Genomic DNA, 15,396 nt, shown 5'->3' with positions numbered 1-15,396 from the left:
TCCATTGTACATTACATACAGATATAACTGTCGGGAGTTCGCCCCCTAATAGCAGTCAATGAAATTGTAGTTTAATCATAAATCTGTCATGGGAGAGAACCTTTAATCTACAAATATACGTAGTTAATAATTTACTTACCTGTAATTGATTGTTTTTTAAAGTATTCAAGTGTTACTGATAAACTGAAACAAAAAATAATGAATAATGCTTACTTTGCACACAGTTTTGATTGGAACACACTGAAATACATCACTTCCGGTCTCCGGATGTCGCATTTCCAGGCTGCATACGTCATAAGTCTTGTTTCAGAATTTTAACAATTATAAAGTTGACTATTATTCTTAGTTAATCGTAAATTGGGAATGTAATGCTCAGTTAACTTAAACTTGATGACATATGCAGTCTGCATATGCGATCTCCGGAGGCTGCAGCCTTCCGATTGGGAAACGGCCAAAGGTGATGGATAAAGATGATTGGCGGGCCGTACTTGGCCCGCGGGCCGCCAGTTGACTAGCCCTGCTGTAAGTTAACTCCTGTTAGCATTGAGCATTGCATTGTGAGCAAATCTTTCAAACATGGTAAGGAGCGTCACATTTCCGGCTGATGTCAGAGGTATTCAGGCCAATCACAACGTACAGATTAGCTGGCCAATCAGGGACATTTGAGCTTTTCAAATCCATCAGGAAGAGAGTGATATCTGGAGCTACAAAAATGTAAGGTATGTGGAAAATAATGTGTCTTTAACCATAAACCACGCAAAAACATTGCATTACACCAAATACACAAAATAACGTTTGAAATAGGTGCTCTTTAAAGGCGGAGTGCACAATGTTTGAAAAAGCTTTGGAAAAGGAGACGGGCCGACTACCAAAACACACTTATAGCCAATCAGCAGTTAAGGAGCGTGTCAACTAACCGACATCCTTGCCGGGTTGCGTATGTGGGGGGCGGGTCTTTTAAAAGAAGGTCCAGATTCTATTGGGGTAGGGGCATGTTTGTTTAGGTGATTTCAAATATCAACATTGGCTTTCAAACATTGTGCACTCCGCCTTTAATGATAGCTCTGTTAGAAAGTATAGAGGTAAAATCACAGGAACAGAATTAAATACAATTAAATGCACTAACGGAGACGAGGAGACAATCCTGGGCCAGGGGTGTCATACACAATTTTTTTAAGGAGGCACAGTGCACCTCTCACAGAAATGCGTTCATAAACAGACATTAATATCAAAGTTTCATTGGACGCAAACATGTTGTTGTGGTTACATGTCTGGACGCAACTTAACTTCCGGTCTCTGTTTGTTTAATGGTCTGGCTAGTGAATAAACTAAAAAAATAACAATGTTTTGGTTTCGTAAAGACGAGGGGAGACCACGATCATGGATCACTGCAATGTGAAGGGAGGTTTGGCAGCCGATCTAGTTGTATACACTCATTTTACACCGTAAAGTTAGCTCAGTGTAGTTTTCGATACACTTTAGCTATGATTCGAACCACTGGGGGAACTGATCACAAATAACCAGTGTCTAATATGGTTAGGTGAACTCGGTCAGTTTTATTAGGTACTGTAAGTTCATAAAACATTCATTCTTTAGACTGATAACACTATTTTGCCAATGTGCATTATAAAAAAGGGGGTTAAAGTGTTAATGATCTGTTTGCCCTAAATAAAACTAAAAACACAGAATACACGTTAACTTAATGGATTTAAGTTAAGTTAAATAATTAATTTTTCCTAAAAACATTTTAGTTATATTTAGAAAAATCTTGCAATTATTGTGTAAAAAAGTGTAGATATCTTCCTTTTACAAGGTTTCTACCAGCAGGTGGAGCCAGATTTTGTTTTTTCGAGCGCTTCGAAACAGTGAATCTTTATTCTGAATCAACAGATTCGAAGCTTCGATTCTCCCATTACTATTATTTTTTTATATATGTTTATATGAAATAATTAGAGGAACGCATTTTTGCACTAAGTTTTACCTCATATGTGACTGATTCCGTGTTTCTGTTTTAATTCTTCAGATTGCAAAAACCAGCTGCCCGCAACGCTTGATGACGACACACTTTATTCTTATTGGCCAGACTCTCTGACAACCATAATCACGTGCATTTGTCAGGTTTATCCTCGTTGTTCCACTATGCTCATCGTGTTTTTATAACAGTAAACCTTATATGTTATACAGTGCCACTTATTTAAAAAAAAAATGAAAATAATACAGATCTCAATTTATTAGTATTTAATCATATGCTTATCAGTAACTTCATTTTTGTTTTTATTTTACAATATAAACCGGCACACGGTCAATATAAAATGGTTGGGCTAAAACATCTGCGTATCTTTCAAATATTACATATTACATGCAACCGCTATATCTCGTCAGTAGGTGGCAGGCTAGTATAGTTCAACTTAAACACACCTTTAATTTGCCCCTGGCCTGCTTATAAATGAAAAGAATGCTATTCAGAAACATTCATGATTTTTTTTTTTTTTTTTAGGAAAAAGGTGTATGTAAAGAATTGATATTCTGAGCCAAAATTCCTGTGTAAGTGGTGTACACCCAACTTCAAGGTTATTTTGTTTTAATCTGTCAACAAGGATAACAGTAATTTTAAACATGGCTGGACGATTAATTGGAAATTAATCGAAACTGAAATTCAGTAACTCTAACCAACCCTGCTTTATCAGGTCAATTATTTAGGTTAATGTTAATACTTTCTCTTTTAAAACAAACTACGGTATGAGGTTACGTCCTGTCAGTGGCATAGAGAACCATGGTTTAAACATTATAAAGGTTTATGTCATCAGTCCCCATTTAAGAAAAACTGGATAGAAGATGAGAAACATGTAAAGAATACAAGTATGTATATTGCCATGCCACTCATCCCATTATGGCCCTGTCCGCACATCATGTGGACTTTCTGTCTCGTGGCCTTAAATTGCGCGTGCTCACTTAGTCTACGAGTCTGTAGGGCGTCCACCCTCCTCAAACTTAACCCTTGTGTGGTGTTCATATTTTTGTTACTTAGAAAATGTTTGTGGGTCTAGTGGAACCACTGCATTTTTCACATCTTAAACCAATGCAGTCATACACATTTATGTATAACTGTTTACAGATGTTTACTTTAGCCTTTTTGCAAGTAATATAGACATAATATATGGTTAATATTTGTGATTTACCACTGAGGACTATTTATAAATTAAAGTACTATTCGTTTTTGTGATAATATGAAATAAGAGAAGAAAATTCTATTCTCCTCCAGATATTGGGGGAAAACATGCTGATCTTAAATAAGTATTTTATCACTTTTTCATCTCAGATAAGTTTTTCATCACTTTTGATGTTTAATTCTTTGAATTTAGGGTAACACTTTATTATAATGTTCATGATTTAACATTAGTTAATGTATTAACTAACATGAACAAACCATGAGCAATACATTTGTTACAGCATTTATTAATCTTTGTTAAAGGGATACTTCACCGATTTAGCATTCAGCTCTGCATCTGCAGAAACCCGGCAGCACTACCGAATGACCATGTTTCCCTCCATCACCTCCCCCTGAGAGGAGAGATATCTGCATTTTGGTTCTGCAAAAAAGTCCTCCGATGATGTAATATGACGATTTTTGCATCATCGGAGGACTTTTTTGCAGAACCAAAATGCAGATATCTCTCCTCTCAGGGGGAAATGATGGAGGGAAACATGGTCATTCAGTAATACTGCCGGGTTTCTACAGATACAAAGCTGAATGCTAAATCGGTGAAGTATCCCTTTAATGTTAGTTAATAGAAATAAAGCTGTTCATTGTTTGTTTATGTTAGTTCACGGTGCATTAACTAACGTTAACCAAATTTTAATAAAGTATTAGTAATTGTTGAAATTAACATTAATAAAGATTAATAAATGCTGCACAAGTGCAGTTCATCATTAGTTCATGTTAACTAATGTAGTTAACTAATGTTAATTAATGAACATTATAATAAAGTGTTACCGAATTTAGTTTGAAATTGTGTCAGTCTACACAACACAGGGCCCAACTAAACAGATGCCATATCATAACACATCATCCACACTGAACACATAACCTGTTCATGCCAGCCAACACAACACATAAGAAGCAGATTTTTAGCTGTGTTGCATGTGCATTTCTTGAATTTTATACAGGTGTGTCTTCCTGTCCATCTTATGTCCACACACTGCAGTACAATGTGTTGCTATTGGCCACAACCAATAATGAAAATACTTGGATATTAAATTTTACTCTCTCTCTCTCTCTCTCTCTCTCTCTCTCTCTCTCTCTCTCTCTCTCTCAAACAAAGAGCGTTGTACTTTTGCCAATTTCATAATTGGTCAGGCAAAATTGGCTATTTGGAAGACTTGGTAGGCTTTCTATTGAAGGACGGACAGTTAATGTTTTGAAAATGTTCAAAGCATTGGTTGAATCGCGAATAAGGGTAGAATACATATTTTTCAAAACTGCAGACAATATGGTTAAATTTACATATAAATGGTGTGCAAATAGTGGCTTGTTTGCAGTTGGTGATGATGATTCTTTGATATTTGTTTGGTAATTTTTGTGAGCAACTTTTGTATTATTGTGTAGAATGGTGTAATTTAACTGATTAAAGATATATTTAAACCTCTCTCTCTCTCTCTCTCTCTCTCTCTCTCTCTCTCTCTCTCTCTCTCTCTCTCTCTCTCTCACACACACACACAAATACAAATAGTAATCAATACACCAATTTACCATGATTTCTACTCTTTTACTATAATACAACCATGGTTATTTTTTGTAAGGGATATAATGGTAAAATGTAGAATGGTTCCTGTTAGACAAAAGGTAAAGTGTTTGGGACAGTGGATACAGACAAATGTTCATGCATGTTGTATCCTTGGGGCAACAGCAAGTGCAGGAGAAAACTCTGACATGCATCCATCACATATGTATAGACATACAAACACACTCATGCACTCATAGGAGTCTCAGATAAGAGAAAAAACAAGTGAAGTTACATAGCACATTCAATTTTCACACTCTTATTATCCCCGGGTCCAGAAGGCGATGGAGTGGATGAGGGATGCTGCAAAAGCTGTCACGGGACAGAGTTGAGGGACGGCTACGCCTACATCTTTGCGCTGATCGGTTGGATTACATGCTCCTCCCGAACTTAGTTAAATAAACTTCACTTAACACCTGCCATGCAAATGTGATGCCACACAGACAACACTGTACAGTTAGCTTGCTCTCTTAACAGGACGCATTTGTGTGTAAAACATGGGGAATATACCATAGCAGATCAGGTGGATGAACCGGCTCGACCAGAGCTCAACTGTTGAAACCGAAATCAAACACTCGCGTCATATAAAACTTTTTTATGGCATTTATAAATTAATGAATAATAAAAGAAGCAGATAAGCAGGTAAGCGATCTTTATATTGATTCATAAGTGTCATTGAATCGTTTTTGATGGAGACACATTGTAGAGCGGTCAGGACCTCGCAAAGAAATGAAATAGGCTACTTTATTGTGTCTAGGGAAATTTGGAGTAGACTCAAACCAAACATGGTATTAGCGCGTTGCGTAATTTGTCACTGAAAAAAAATATTCATTCAATTTAGTCTACAAATTTTTTTTGCAATCAATTTATTTAAGCTACATTTAAACAAAAGTTTTTATTTTTATTTATTTGTTTGTCTGTTTAAATGTAGCTTAAATAAGTTGATTGCGCCCACTTACCTTCAGTGCTTTATTTGAGGCTGAATTCACAACCAGGAATCATTTATTCATTGTTTAATGCTAGACCTCGGTTATATTAGTTTAGGTAATTGCTGAATTGTTGTACTGGGTTGTTTTTGGTTTTAATATGGTCATTTTAGGTTCATTCAAAGACAGTCCATATTTTAATACAGCCTATCCTGCTTTAGCTATATTTTTATTTTAGACTCCTTATTTCAAAAGTAGGCTAATAATGTGTTCACTTTTTCTGTGCATGTTTCTTTTTTAACACTGTATGTTTTCGCAGGCGTAACTCTGAGAACGACAGATGGCAATGGTCTTACCCAAACTGAAACCTCGTCATCATCACTATGTGATTTTGCTCCTGAGCTGCACGATCATCTTGTGTTTGTACTTTGAAAACACGTGGATGCTTTTGACCGACAACTATCATGTGTCCAAACGCGCTGCGTGCGTTAATCGCACGTGCGCTCCGGACCGCGAACGCACGGATTGGTTCTGCGCGCGTTACGCACCGACAGTCCAACTTTTGCTCAACAGCAGCAACAGCGCGTTGAGCGCACCCCTCTCGAGTTGGTGGAGGGTAAGAATTTGCTCAAACTTCCCATTAAGCTTGAATCTAGAGAAAGTTCTTACGCAGTTTTAACAAGTTGATATATATAAACAGCAGAATTTAGAGTGATGGAACTTTAGGCAGAGTAATATTAGAAATGCTTTCTTACAGAATGTTATAGAAAAACAATTAACATCAGGAGATGAACAAAACCTTTTTTAGTGGAAAATGGTAAGAAATTATGTAAAAATTATGTAACGGTTCTTTAAAAAATACTTTTGACTTGATGTTTCTTTGGGCAACCAAAAATTGTTCTTCTGGCATCACTGTGAAGAGTCTATGAATTTCCTTTGCGCTTGAATGGGGACGACACCCAAGATGATCTTGAAATACCCACAGGACAGTCAATATTTATAATATAAATATTTGTGTCTAAAGTGAACAAAGACAAAGAAATTAGATACATATCATCATACTGGATCAGGCAATATAGTCTTAATGAAACAAGCTGCTGTCCTTTTCATTAATAATAATAAAAAACAGCTTTTACAAAAAGTAAGCTATTTTTATTTGTGCAGTGTTATTTTTACACCGAATTATTACATTTCTGAACCTAAAGCAGCACAAATGTTATCAATATTGATAATAAGTAAAAAAAATATTACTTGTGCGGTAAATCTGCATATTAGGGTTAAGAAAATAAATAGCTTTAATGAGGTGAGTCATCTGGTAGTCAAAGTTTGTCATAACACCAGAAAATATGACGTATTTACATTATTAAACATTTTTATTTATTGCATGAAAATGTCGAAAAGGTATGTTGGGTTCAAATTCAGTACTTGGCGGGTTCTTGGTTAACAGTTATGACAATAATGAAATTTTACAATAACTGTACAAAATATTGCTAATTACAGTTACACTGAAAAAAATGATTCATTGAATTTAATCAATTTTTTAAGGTAAGTGGTTGCAATCAATTTATTTTAGCTACAATTAAACAAAAGTTTTATATTTTATTTTACGTTACAAATCTTTTTTGTTTAAATGTAGCTTAAATAAATTGATTGCAACCACTTACCTTAAAAAAATTGATTAAATTCAATGAATCATTTTTTTCAGTGTACGCAACAAATAAACTTTAAATAGTCCAATTTAATGTGCGAAAGTTTTGACCTTAATTAAAAACACTTTCCTTTTTAACCTCATTTTATTCTGTTAACTCAGTTAACCTAATCTATATAGTATCTTGATTTGCTATAACACTGAAAAAAATGATTCATTGAATTTAATCAATTTTTTTAAGGTAAGTGGTTGTAATCAATTTATTTAAGCTACATTTAAACAAAAGTTTTATATTTTATTTTACGTTACTAATCTTTTTTGTTTAAATGTAGCTTAAATAAATTGATTGCAACCACTTACCTTAAAAAAATTGATTAAATTCAATGAATCATTTTGTTTCAGTGAAGAAATAATATAACTCATCATGTAAATCGATATCTTGACTTGGCATTACATTAATAATTTTTGTGTTAGACAAAGTCAAATTCTTGTGACTGGAAATACATGCTATTTTAGACATGTTGTCTAAACAAGGTGAGTAGCCGGGTTGAACACAGATTTAACTGTTCACCTTTTTATTTATATTACTTAGCTACTAAACATAAACAAATGAATAACTCTTACAGTAAGTGAGTCATTGAATTGGTTTATAGTAAACAGTCTGACTATGCTTTATTTAAGCATGCAATTGAAATTCTTTTACAAGTCACAACAAAGCAGAGTGTCAATAACATCTTTGTGTTAGTCTTTGTTAGGGATGCACCGATACCACTTTTTTGGAATACGAGTAGGAGCACAAGTACTTGCATTTCAGTACTTGCCGATACCGAGGACTTAATAAAAAAAAAACATGATTTAAATTTACAGGTAACAGTCACATAATTTAACAAAAAAACAAACAAGGGACTTGTTTGGAATTAAGAAAATTTATTTAAAATGAAAAGCATGTTGTATGCAACATATTACAGAATAAATAATTATTAAAAAAATAAACCGTGACAGTGCAACTCAAGTATTTTTTTCAGATTGTTGTAAACTCTGCCTCTTTGGACAACACAAGGCATTAACCCCTTACACGCCGCTCAAACATAGACATTTCTCAGACCGTGGTATCCATACACGGTATCGGGGGACTTTTAACGAGTACTTTAGAAAATGTGGTATCGAGACCGATACCCGATACCAGTAACGATGCATCCCTAGTCTTTGTGTTATAGTTCAGTAGGTCAAGCCAATGATACTGTATGCTCTTTCACTGCATTTACGTTTGCTATAGATTTAAGATTCATAGATTTATTTACTGAAAAGATTTGTACAAAAAGGCTGACTACATTACAAACATAACATTCACATGAAAGACTGTTAACTTGTCCATTATTGAATTAAAAGTTACTTACTTTAAAAATGTTACACAGGGACTACAAGTTGTAAAACATGTTGCCAACTACACAGCCTTGGTGAGGAACCTGTTCCCGCTCTTCCCAGATCAAAAACCCTGCTCGGATAGTCATCCAAACCACTGCAGAACTTGTGCTGTCGTCGGGAACTCAGGAAACCTTCTGGGATCGCGTTATGGACCTCTCATAGATTCCAAAGACTGTGTCATGAGGTAGCAAATAATAAAGTGTCAATTTTGTATTGTTATGTGTTGTTGTGAACAAGGGAAAATCATAAAAATGGCTGGGTTATTTTTGACCCATAATGGGTAAGTATTGGACAGAACACATGCTGGATTAAAATTGACCCAATGTTGGGTTGTTTTAACCCAACTGCTGGGTTATTATACCCCATGGTTGCATAACAACAACCCAACATTGGGTCATTTTTAACCCAGCATGTGTGTTCTGTCCAATATTTACCCATCTTCGTCTAATACTGACTCAAACATAAGGTCTGTTTACATACACACAGAGCTACTGAACTACTCTGTGAAACAGCCAATCAGGGCACAGCTCAACATTATTATTCATGACCCTTTCAAATAAGGTAATAATAGACCATTTTATTCTGGGGACAATTCCTAGGGTTGTAAATGGACATGCACTTAATAAAGCCACATAGAACAATTTAACAGATAATTACAATGCGTCCTTTGGCGGCAGTGGCTCAGTGGTTCAGGTTGTCTACCAACCGGAAGGTTGGTGGGTTCAACCCCGGCTCCACCTGACCAAGTGTCGAGGTGTCCTTGAGCATGACCCCTAACCCCAGCTGCTCCCGACGAGCTGGATGGCGCCAGACAAAACAGAATAAGAGTTCATGAGAACAAAATAGTGATGTTAATATTACATTACTAACTGTAAAATTAAAGTCAATAGGATTGTGTCAATGTTTGTAGAAGCTTGTTTGCTGGATCATTGTGCATACATCCAATGTTCTTTGTTGTGTGGCATTGATGCAATGATGTTGAGCATTTGGTCAGATAAGAGAATGGTCTATTATCATCTTTATCTTGAGAAACAAGCTGTGATTACCATAGAGTAACCTGGCTGTGGTCATCATTTTGTGACTGTACAATTCTGAGAATCAGGCCGAACAAGATTTGTGTCTGTTGGTCGTTGGTGGAAGGATAAGACATGGAAACAAAACAAGATAATATTAGCATAGAGTTTGCTTACATATGATTTAACAGACGTTTGAGTATATTTCTGGTCGAGTTTCCTGTTTTGTCAGTTAATATAAGGAATGCTGAAAGATTTATTTATACATTTCAGTGACATATCTTTCACATTTGAATGTGTCACTGAATTTACTGTTAACAAGCCAATGGCCGACCTGCAGCTTTCCAACTTTTTTGAGCTTCGCTTATGATCCACCTACAACAGATAGACAAAAATAGTAAGCAGTTCTGCTTTTACATGCAAATGTTCCCAAAGAAAACACACAATTTCCAAAATGTTAAACAGTACAGGGTGTCAACTTTGAAACAAACCTACATACACCACCTTTAAAAACAGGATGTGTCTGTCATATGCAAACATCTTTACTCCTAGAATTACCTCATACAAGTAAACTCTAAAATATGCTCTGTGTCTCAATTCGTTCCCGAGGTCGTGAATCAGTATATCATGTACCCAGGTTCGGGCACTGGTAAGGACCCTAGCTCACTTGACATTGGGACAATGTTCACTTATTTTTCTGTCACGTGGCTGCTTAAGCGCGTTGTGATCATTCACAGCTGTTACTCATCAACAACCGGCAAAACCAACATCTCTCTGACTTATATATATATCCGTGCATACAATTGGAGGAATATAATTACATTTTAAATGTAAATATTATTTACAAGAAAAAAATACTATTACTTTAAATATTGAGTAGATTGTGGTTCCTTACTGTGTAGCGATGTGTGTTTACATTTAAAAACAAACGTTTGTCTTTATAAAAGTTCTGTCACATTTCATAAAGTTTATTGAGTTGGATCACGTGATGTTCGGTTGGCGAGCTTCAGAAAAGGTCACGTGATTTCCGGTAAGGGAACATAGGGACCTTCGATGCTCACTGGTTTTTGCGTTGCATTGTGGGGATTTTTAGGGAACGAACATTCCAGTGCACTGGACGGATTTTGCGATTGAGACAGCCCTTAAAATGGCCGACTCCCTGATCAGTGCCCTGACTACTGAGACACATGGAAAATCTATATTAAAAAAAAAACTAAACAAAATTAAGCAATTTCAGTAAAATGTAGGCCTAAATGTGAATGTTTTTTTTTACCAATTTAACAAATCATTAAGTAAATAACATACATGTAAAATCTACAGTAAGTTGCTGGCAGCTAGTTGCCAGTAATACTGTTAATTCTACAGAATTTTTTACAGTGGCCATTATATTCATAAATTATTAAACAAAATTGTGTTTGTGACATTTGTCAAAAAATTAGTAAATAAAAATTAGTAAATAAAATATACCAAAACAATATTTAATGTCCCTTAACTTACTTATGAGGCAAATAGCAGGATAATGTACAGGTAGCAGGTTGTTATCGCAAAATAAGCCCCTTCAGTCTGATACAAGATGTGAAGCAGAGGGTCTTGTATCACACAGTCGGGGGTTCTTTCTGCGATAACAACCTGAGGGTAGGAGCGAAAGTACCAATTTTCACAAAATCCAAACACACGTGGTCCTGTGTGAAAAATGCTTGAAAAAGCTACACATGATGTTGAGATCCAAAGAATGCAGGAACAAATGAGAAAGAAAATAACTGAGAACTATCAGTCTGGAAAAGGTTATAAAGCCATTTATAAAGCTTTGGGACTTCAGCGAACCACAGCCAGAGCTATTTTCCACGAATGGCCAAAACATGGAACAGTGGTGAACCTTCCCAGGAGTGGCCGGCCGACCAAAATTACCAAAATTAGTGTCGCGACGACTCATAAGAGCTTTTTAAAAGATCTCAACATTCAAAGAGCAATATTTTTGTAAGGGTGGCTATTAAACGCAAAATTACTTGCTGATGAGGGTCAGTTTAATGACATACACTCACCTAAAGGATTATTAGGAACACCATATTAATACTGTGTTTGACCCTTTTTTGCCATCAGAACTGCCTTAATTCTACGTGGCATTGATTCAACAAGTTGCTGAAAGCATTCTTTAGAAATGTTGGCCCATATTGATAGGATAGCATCTTGGAGTTGATGGAGATTTGTGGGATGCACATCCAGGGCACGAAGCTCCTGTTCCACCACATCCCAAAGATGCTATATTGGGTTGAGATCTGGTGACTGTGTTTAGTACAGTGAACTCATTGTCATGTTCAAGAACCAATTTGAAATGATTCGGGCTTTGTAACATGGTGCATTATCCTGCCATGGAAATTGCCATCAGAGGATGTGTACATGGTGGTCATAAAGGGATGGACATGGTCAGAAACAATGCTCAGGTAGGCGGTGGCATTTAAACAATGCCCAATTGGCACTAAGGGGCCTAAAGTGTGCCAAGAAAACATCCTCCACACCATTACACCACCACCAGCCTGCACAGTGATAACAAGGCATGATGGATCCATGTTCTCATTCTGTTTATGCCAAATTCTGACTCTACCATCTGAATGTCTCAACAGAAATCGAGACTCATCAGACCTGGCAACATTTTTCCAGTCTTCAACTGTCCAATTTTGGTGAGCTTTTGTAGCCTCTTTTTCCTCTTTGTAGTGGAGATGAGTGGTACCGGTGGGGTCTTCTGCTGTTGTAGCCCATCCGCCTCAAGGTTGTGCGTGTTGTGGCTTCACAAATGCTTTGCTGCATACGTCGGTTGTAACGAGTGGTCATTTCAGTCAAAGTTGCTCTTCTATCAGCTTGAATCAGTCGGCCTATTCTCCTCTGACCTCTAGCATCAACAAGGCATTTTCGCCCACAGGACTACCACACACTGGATGTTTTTCCCTTTTCACACCATTCTTTGTAAACCCTAGAAATGGTTGTGCGTGAAAATCCCAGTAACTAACCAGATTGTGAAATACTCAGACCGGCCCCTCTGGCACCAACCATGTCACGGTCAACCTTTCTTTCCCATTCTGATGTTCAGGTTGGAGTTCAGGAGATTGTTTTGACCAGGACCACACCCCTAAATGCATTGAAGCAAATGACATGTGATTGGTTGATTAGATAATTGCATTAATGAGAAATTGAACAGGTGTTCCTAATAATCCTTTAGGTGAGTGAGTGTATAGTAGCTTATTGAAAAAAAACAGAAAAAGGAAATATTTGAACCATTGTGTTATTCACTAACAACCTGTCGCTGTTTGTTTGTCCCACAGGATCAATAAAGGTCCCACAGGAGGTTTCGAAGAGGATGTGGGTTTAAAAACCACTCACCGGATTTTCTACCCTGAGAGCGCTATGGATTTGGACAACTCCACCCATCTGGTGTTTTCTCCTTTTAAGATTTTGGACATTGAGTGGCTCATCAGTGTCTTTACCACTAAACACATCACAAAGTAAGAATAACTCTATTACTACACACACTATGGCCAAAAACTAATGACATACTCTAACCCTAGTATATTTTTAAAAGGTTTTACTTTTGAATGTGCAACCTCTCATAGTGAAAGAAAAAACCCAGCGTTGGGTCAAAAAAGCGTATGTTAAATTAAAACCCAACAGGCTGCGTTTGTCATTTTTTGACTCAATACTTTGATTAAAACCCTAGCAGTTTTAAGAGGGTATTGGATTGAAAGATAGGAAGGGTCTTTGATGTTTGGATGGCATTAAAAATAACAACATGGCCATTGGCTGGGTCCAGGTAGGGGTTAATTAAAGAGCACCTATTTCATTGCGGTACCCTTTCAAAAACTATCTTAAGAGTTCATATTTGTACCCCATTCACCCAGCACTTTGATATCAGAATTTCCCAGAAATTTCCGTAAAATTGGCAGAGAGCCTTCTGTGTGAACACAAACACATCCCGTAAATGTTAGAATCGCTTCCTTAAAGGAGACCTAATAACATTGCAGTAACATTTAAGTACAGCGTCCTGTGTGAACAAAAGGCAGAAATAATAAGGGGCGTGCCGTGATGCGGACCCATATGTCATCCCAACAAGTTATGGTTCAGCTGTTTGACACAGGGGTTATAAATGTAGATTAACATTCACCACAAAAATATCTGGACTGAAGCAGAGATCGAGGACCTCATCAATATCTCACTAATTATCATTCACCAGCATAACAATACAGCGCATCACACGCTCCTTTATGATCTTATCATCAACAAAAATGCACGCACGTTATTTCCTCAACACTGCTATGATGTTTCATTTTTTTGGTATGTGAAAAATAATTATTTTATCTTATCTGTTTCCTTCTCAGAACATATACGGATGTTCCATCTACAATAAACATCAATAGGGACAAGGTAAACAGTGCAGACCTTCTTAAAACAAACAACATACATTGTATTTTAAACATTATCTCAATGAAGTCTATATCTATACCAGATCAAAGAATAATTTTTAACAAGCATCAAAAAGTGTTGTTCATAATCGTCCTGTTTTATTTGGGTTTCAGGTGATGATACTTCACCCAGAGTTTATGAAATATGTCCACGTGAACTGGACAGAGAATCATGGCAGATATCCGTCTACTGGTTTCCTAACGGTGATATTCGCTCTGCACATCTGTGACGAGGTAAACCATCCTCAAACAAAACATCATTTCTCATAAAAAAGCTTAAATGACGTTGTATGTGGTCGCTATAAGGTGAGGATTTTATACAAAAACATTTTTATATATGTGACACTTTAGTGACAGTATAGCCTATAAATTTAGATATAAACTCAATCGTTTGTTTTTATGAAAACATACTAAAACTGGAAAGACATCTGTTTTGTATTTTGACATATTTTGCGCATTTTAATCTAAGTGAACAATTTTGACGCTGACAAAACCAAATTGTTTAATTTACTTTGAACAACAATGTGCTTTTAAATAACATTTATTCAATATGAACTCTCTTTCAGGTTCACGTTTTTGGGTTCGGAGCTACAAAAGATGGAAAGTGGCATCATTATTTTGATCAAACATTGACTCCATATGCTAATGAAAGTCATGCGGGAGACTTTGAATATAAAACAATAATTCGACTTCACCGGGAAAAGAAGCTTTTAATGTACAAGGGTTGGACATGAAAGAAGTCGCATTTCAGAGATGTTCCTGGAAGAACAATGTCATTGTTGTACAACACCAAATTGCAATATTGCAGTTTGAGGTAGCAGACCATTTTAACTGAATGTTTCCTCTCAAGAAATCCTTTCGGTCTGATGAGAGTGACATGAAGACAAAAACATTGACTTCTTCTCATGGGCTTTTATGAATGCTGTCGGATATTGGCAGATGATGCTCAGAGTGTAATTGTAATGTAAGTCACTTAACCCTGAAAGTGTATATTATTGAGGAACATGATGGACGGTTGGAGTGACCAATCAGAATAAAGTATTCCAGAGAGCCAGAGTTTACAAAAGTTTCATTATATGCACCCCCCAAAGAAAATTAAAAAAAAAATTACGCCCCTTTGGCAGTGGCACCATCTTGCGTCTCACCATTTGA

The 15,396-nt window shown here is 36.3% G+C and overlaps 2 protein-coding genes and 1 long non-coding RNA gene across 6 annotated transcripts in view; 2 read left to right on the top strand and 1 right to left on the bottom strand.

The window, feature by feature from the left end:
* The window catches only part of LOC129454625 (uncharacterized), a 132,150-nt gene that overhangs the window by 32,345 nt on the left and 84,409 nt on the right, over nucleotides 1–15,396 (bottom strand). The window lies entirely within an intron of this gene.
* LOC129455957 (CMP-N-acetylneuraminate-beta-galactosamide-alpha-2,3-sialyltransferase 2) overlaps nucleotides 1–15,396 on the top strand; it is a 33,325-nt gene that overhangs the window by 14,213 nt on the left and 3,716 nt on the right. The window lies entirely within an intron of this gene.
* On the top strand, nucleotides 5,187–15,300 carry LOC129455794 (CMP-N-acetylneuraminate-beta-galactosamide-alpha-2,3-sialyltransferase 1). 4 transcript variants are annotated; one of them, XM_055220568.2, is made up of 7 exons: nucleotides 5,187–5,423; nucleotides 6,027–6,323; nucleotides 8,771–8,964; nucleotides 13,111–13,290; nucleotides 14,161–14,206; nucleotides 14,359–14,478; nucleotides 14,811–15,300. In XM_055220568.2, exons 2-7 carry the CDS (start codon nucleotides 6,048–6,050, stop codon nucleotides 14,976–14,978), a joined length of 984 nt encoding a protein of 327 aa, XP_055076543.1. In that variant the 5' UTR covers nucleotides 5,187–5,423; nucleotides 6,027–6,047; the 3' UTR covers nucleotides 14,979–15,300. The 4 variants fall into 4 exon arrangements, with proteins under 4 accessions (XP_055076543.1, XP_055076545.1, XP_055076546.1 ...); XM_055220570.2 differs by having other exon boundaries at nucleotides 5,198–5,304; XM_055220571.2 differs by lacking the exon at nucleotides 5,187–5,423 and adding an exon at nucleotides 5,461–5,569.

This window comes from Misgurnus anguillicaudatus, chromosome 20 (assembly GCF_027580225.2).
Source record: "Misgurnus anguillicaudatus chromosome 20, ASM2758022v2, whole genome shotgun sequence".
NCBI classification, from domain to species: domain Eukaryota; kingdom Metazoa; phylum Chordata; class Actinopteri; order Cypriniformes; family Cobitidae; genus Misgurnus; species Misgurnus anguillicaudatus.
This window is presented reverse-complemented; position numbering and strand designations above follow the sequence as displayed.

What these genes read in the sequence shown, in the direction of transcription:
- LOC129455794 (XM_055220568.2), top strand. Translation starts at nt 6,048, where the DNA reads ATGGCAATGGTCTTACCCAAACTGAAACCTCGTCATCATCACTATGTG. An exon ending in ACCACTAAACACATCACAAA is followed by an intron (nt 13,291 to 14,160) that starts GTAAGAATAACT and finishes TTTCCTTCTCAG; the next exon opens with AACATATACGGATGTTCCAT. An exon ending in CTCTGCACATCTGTGACGAG is followed by an intron (nt 14,479 to 14,810) that starts GTAAACCATCCT and finishes ACTCTCTTTCAG; the next exon opens with GTTCACGTTTTTGGGTTCGG.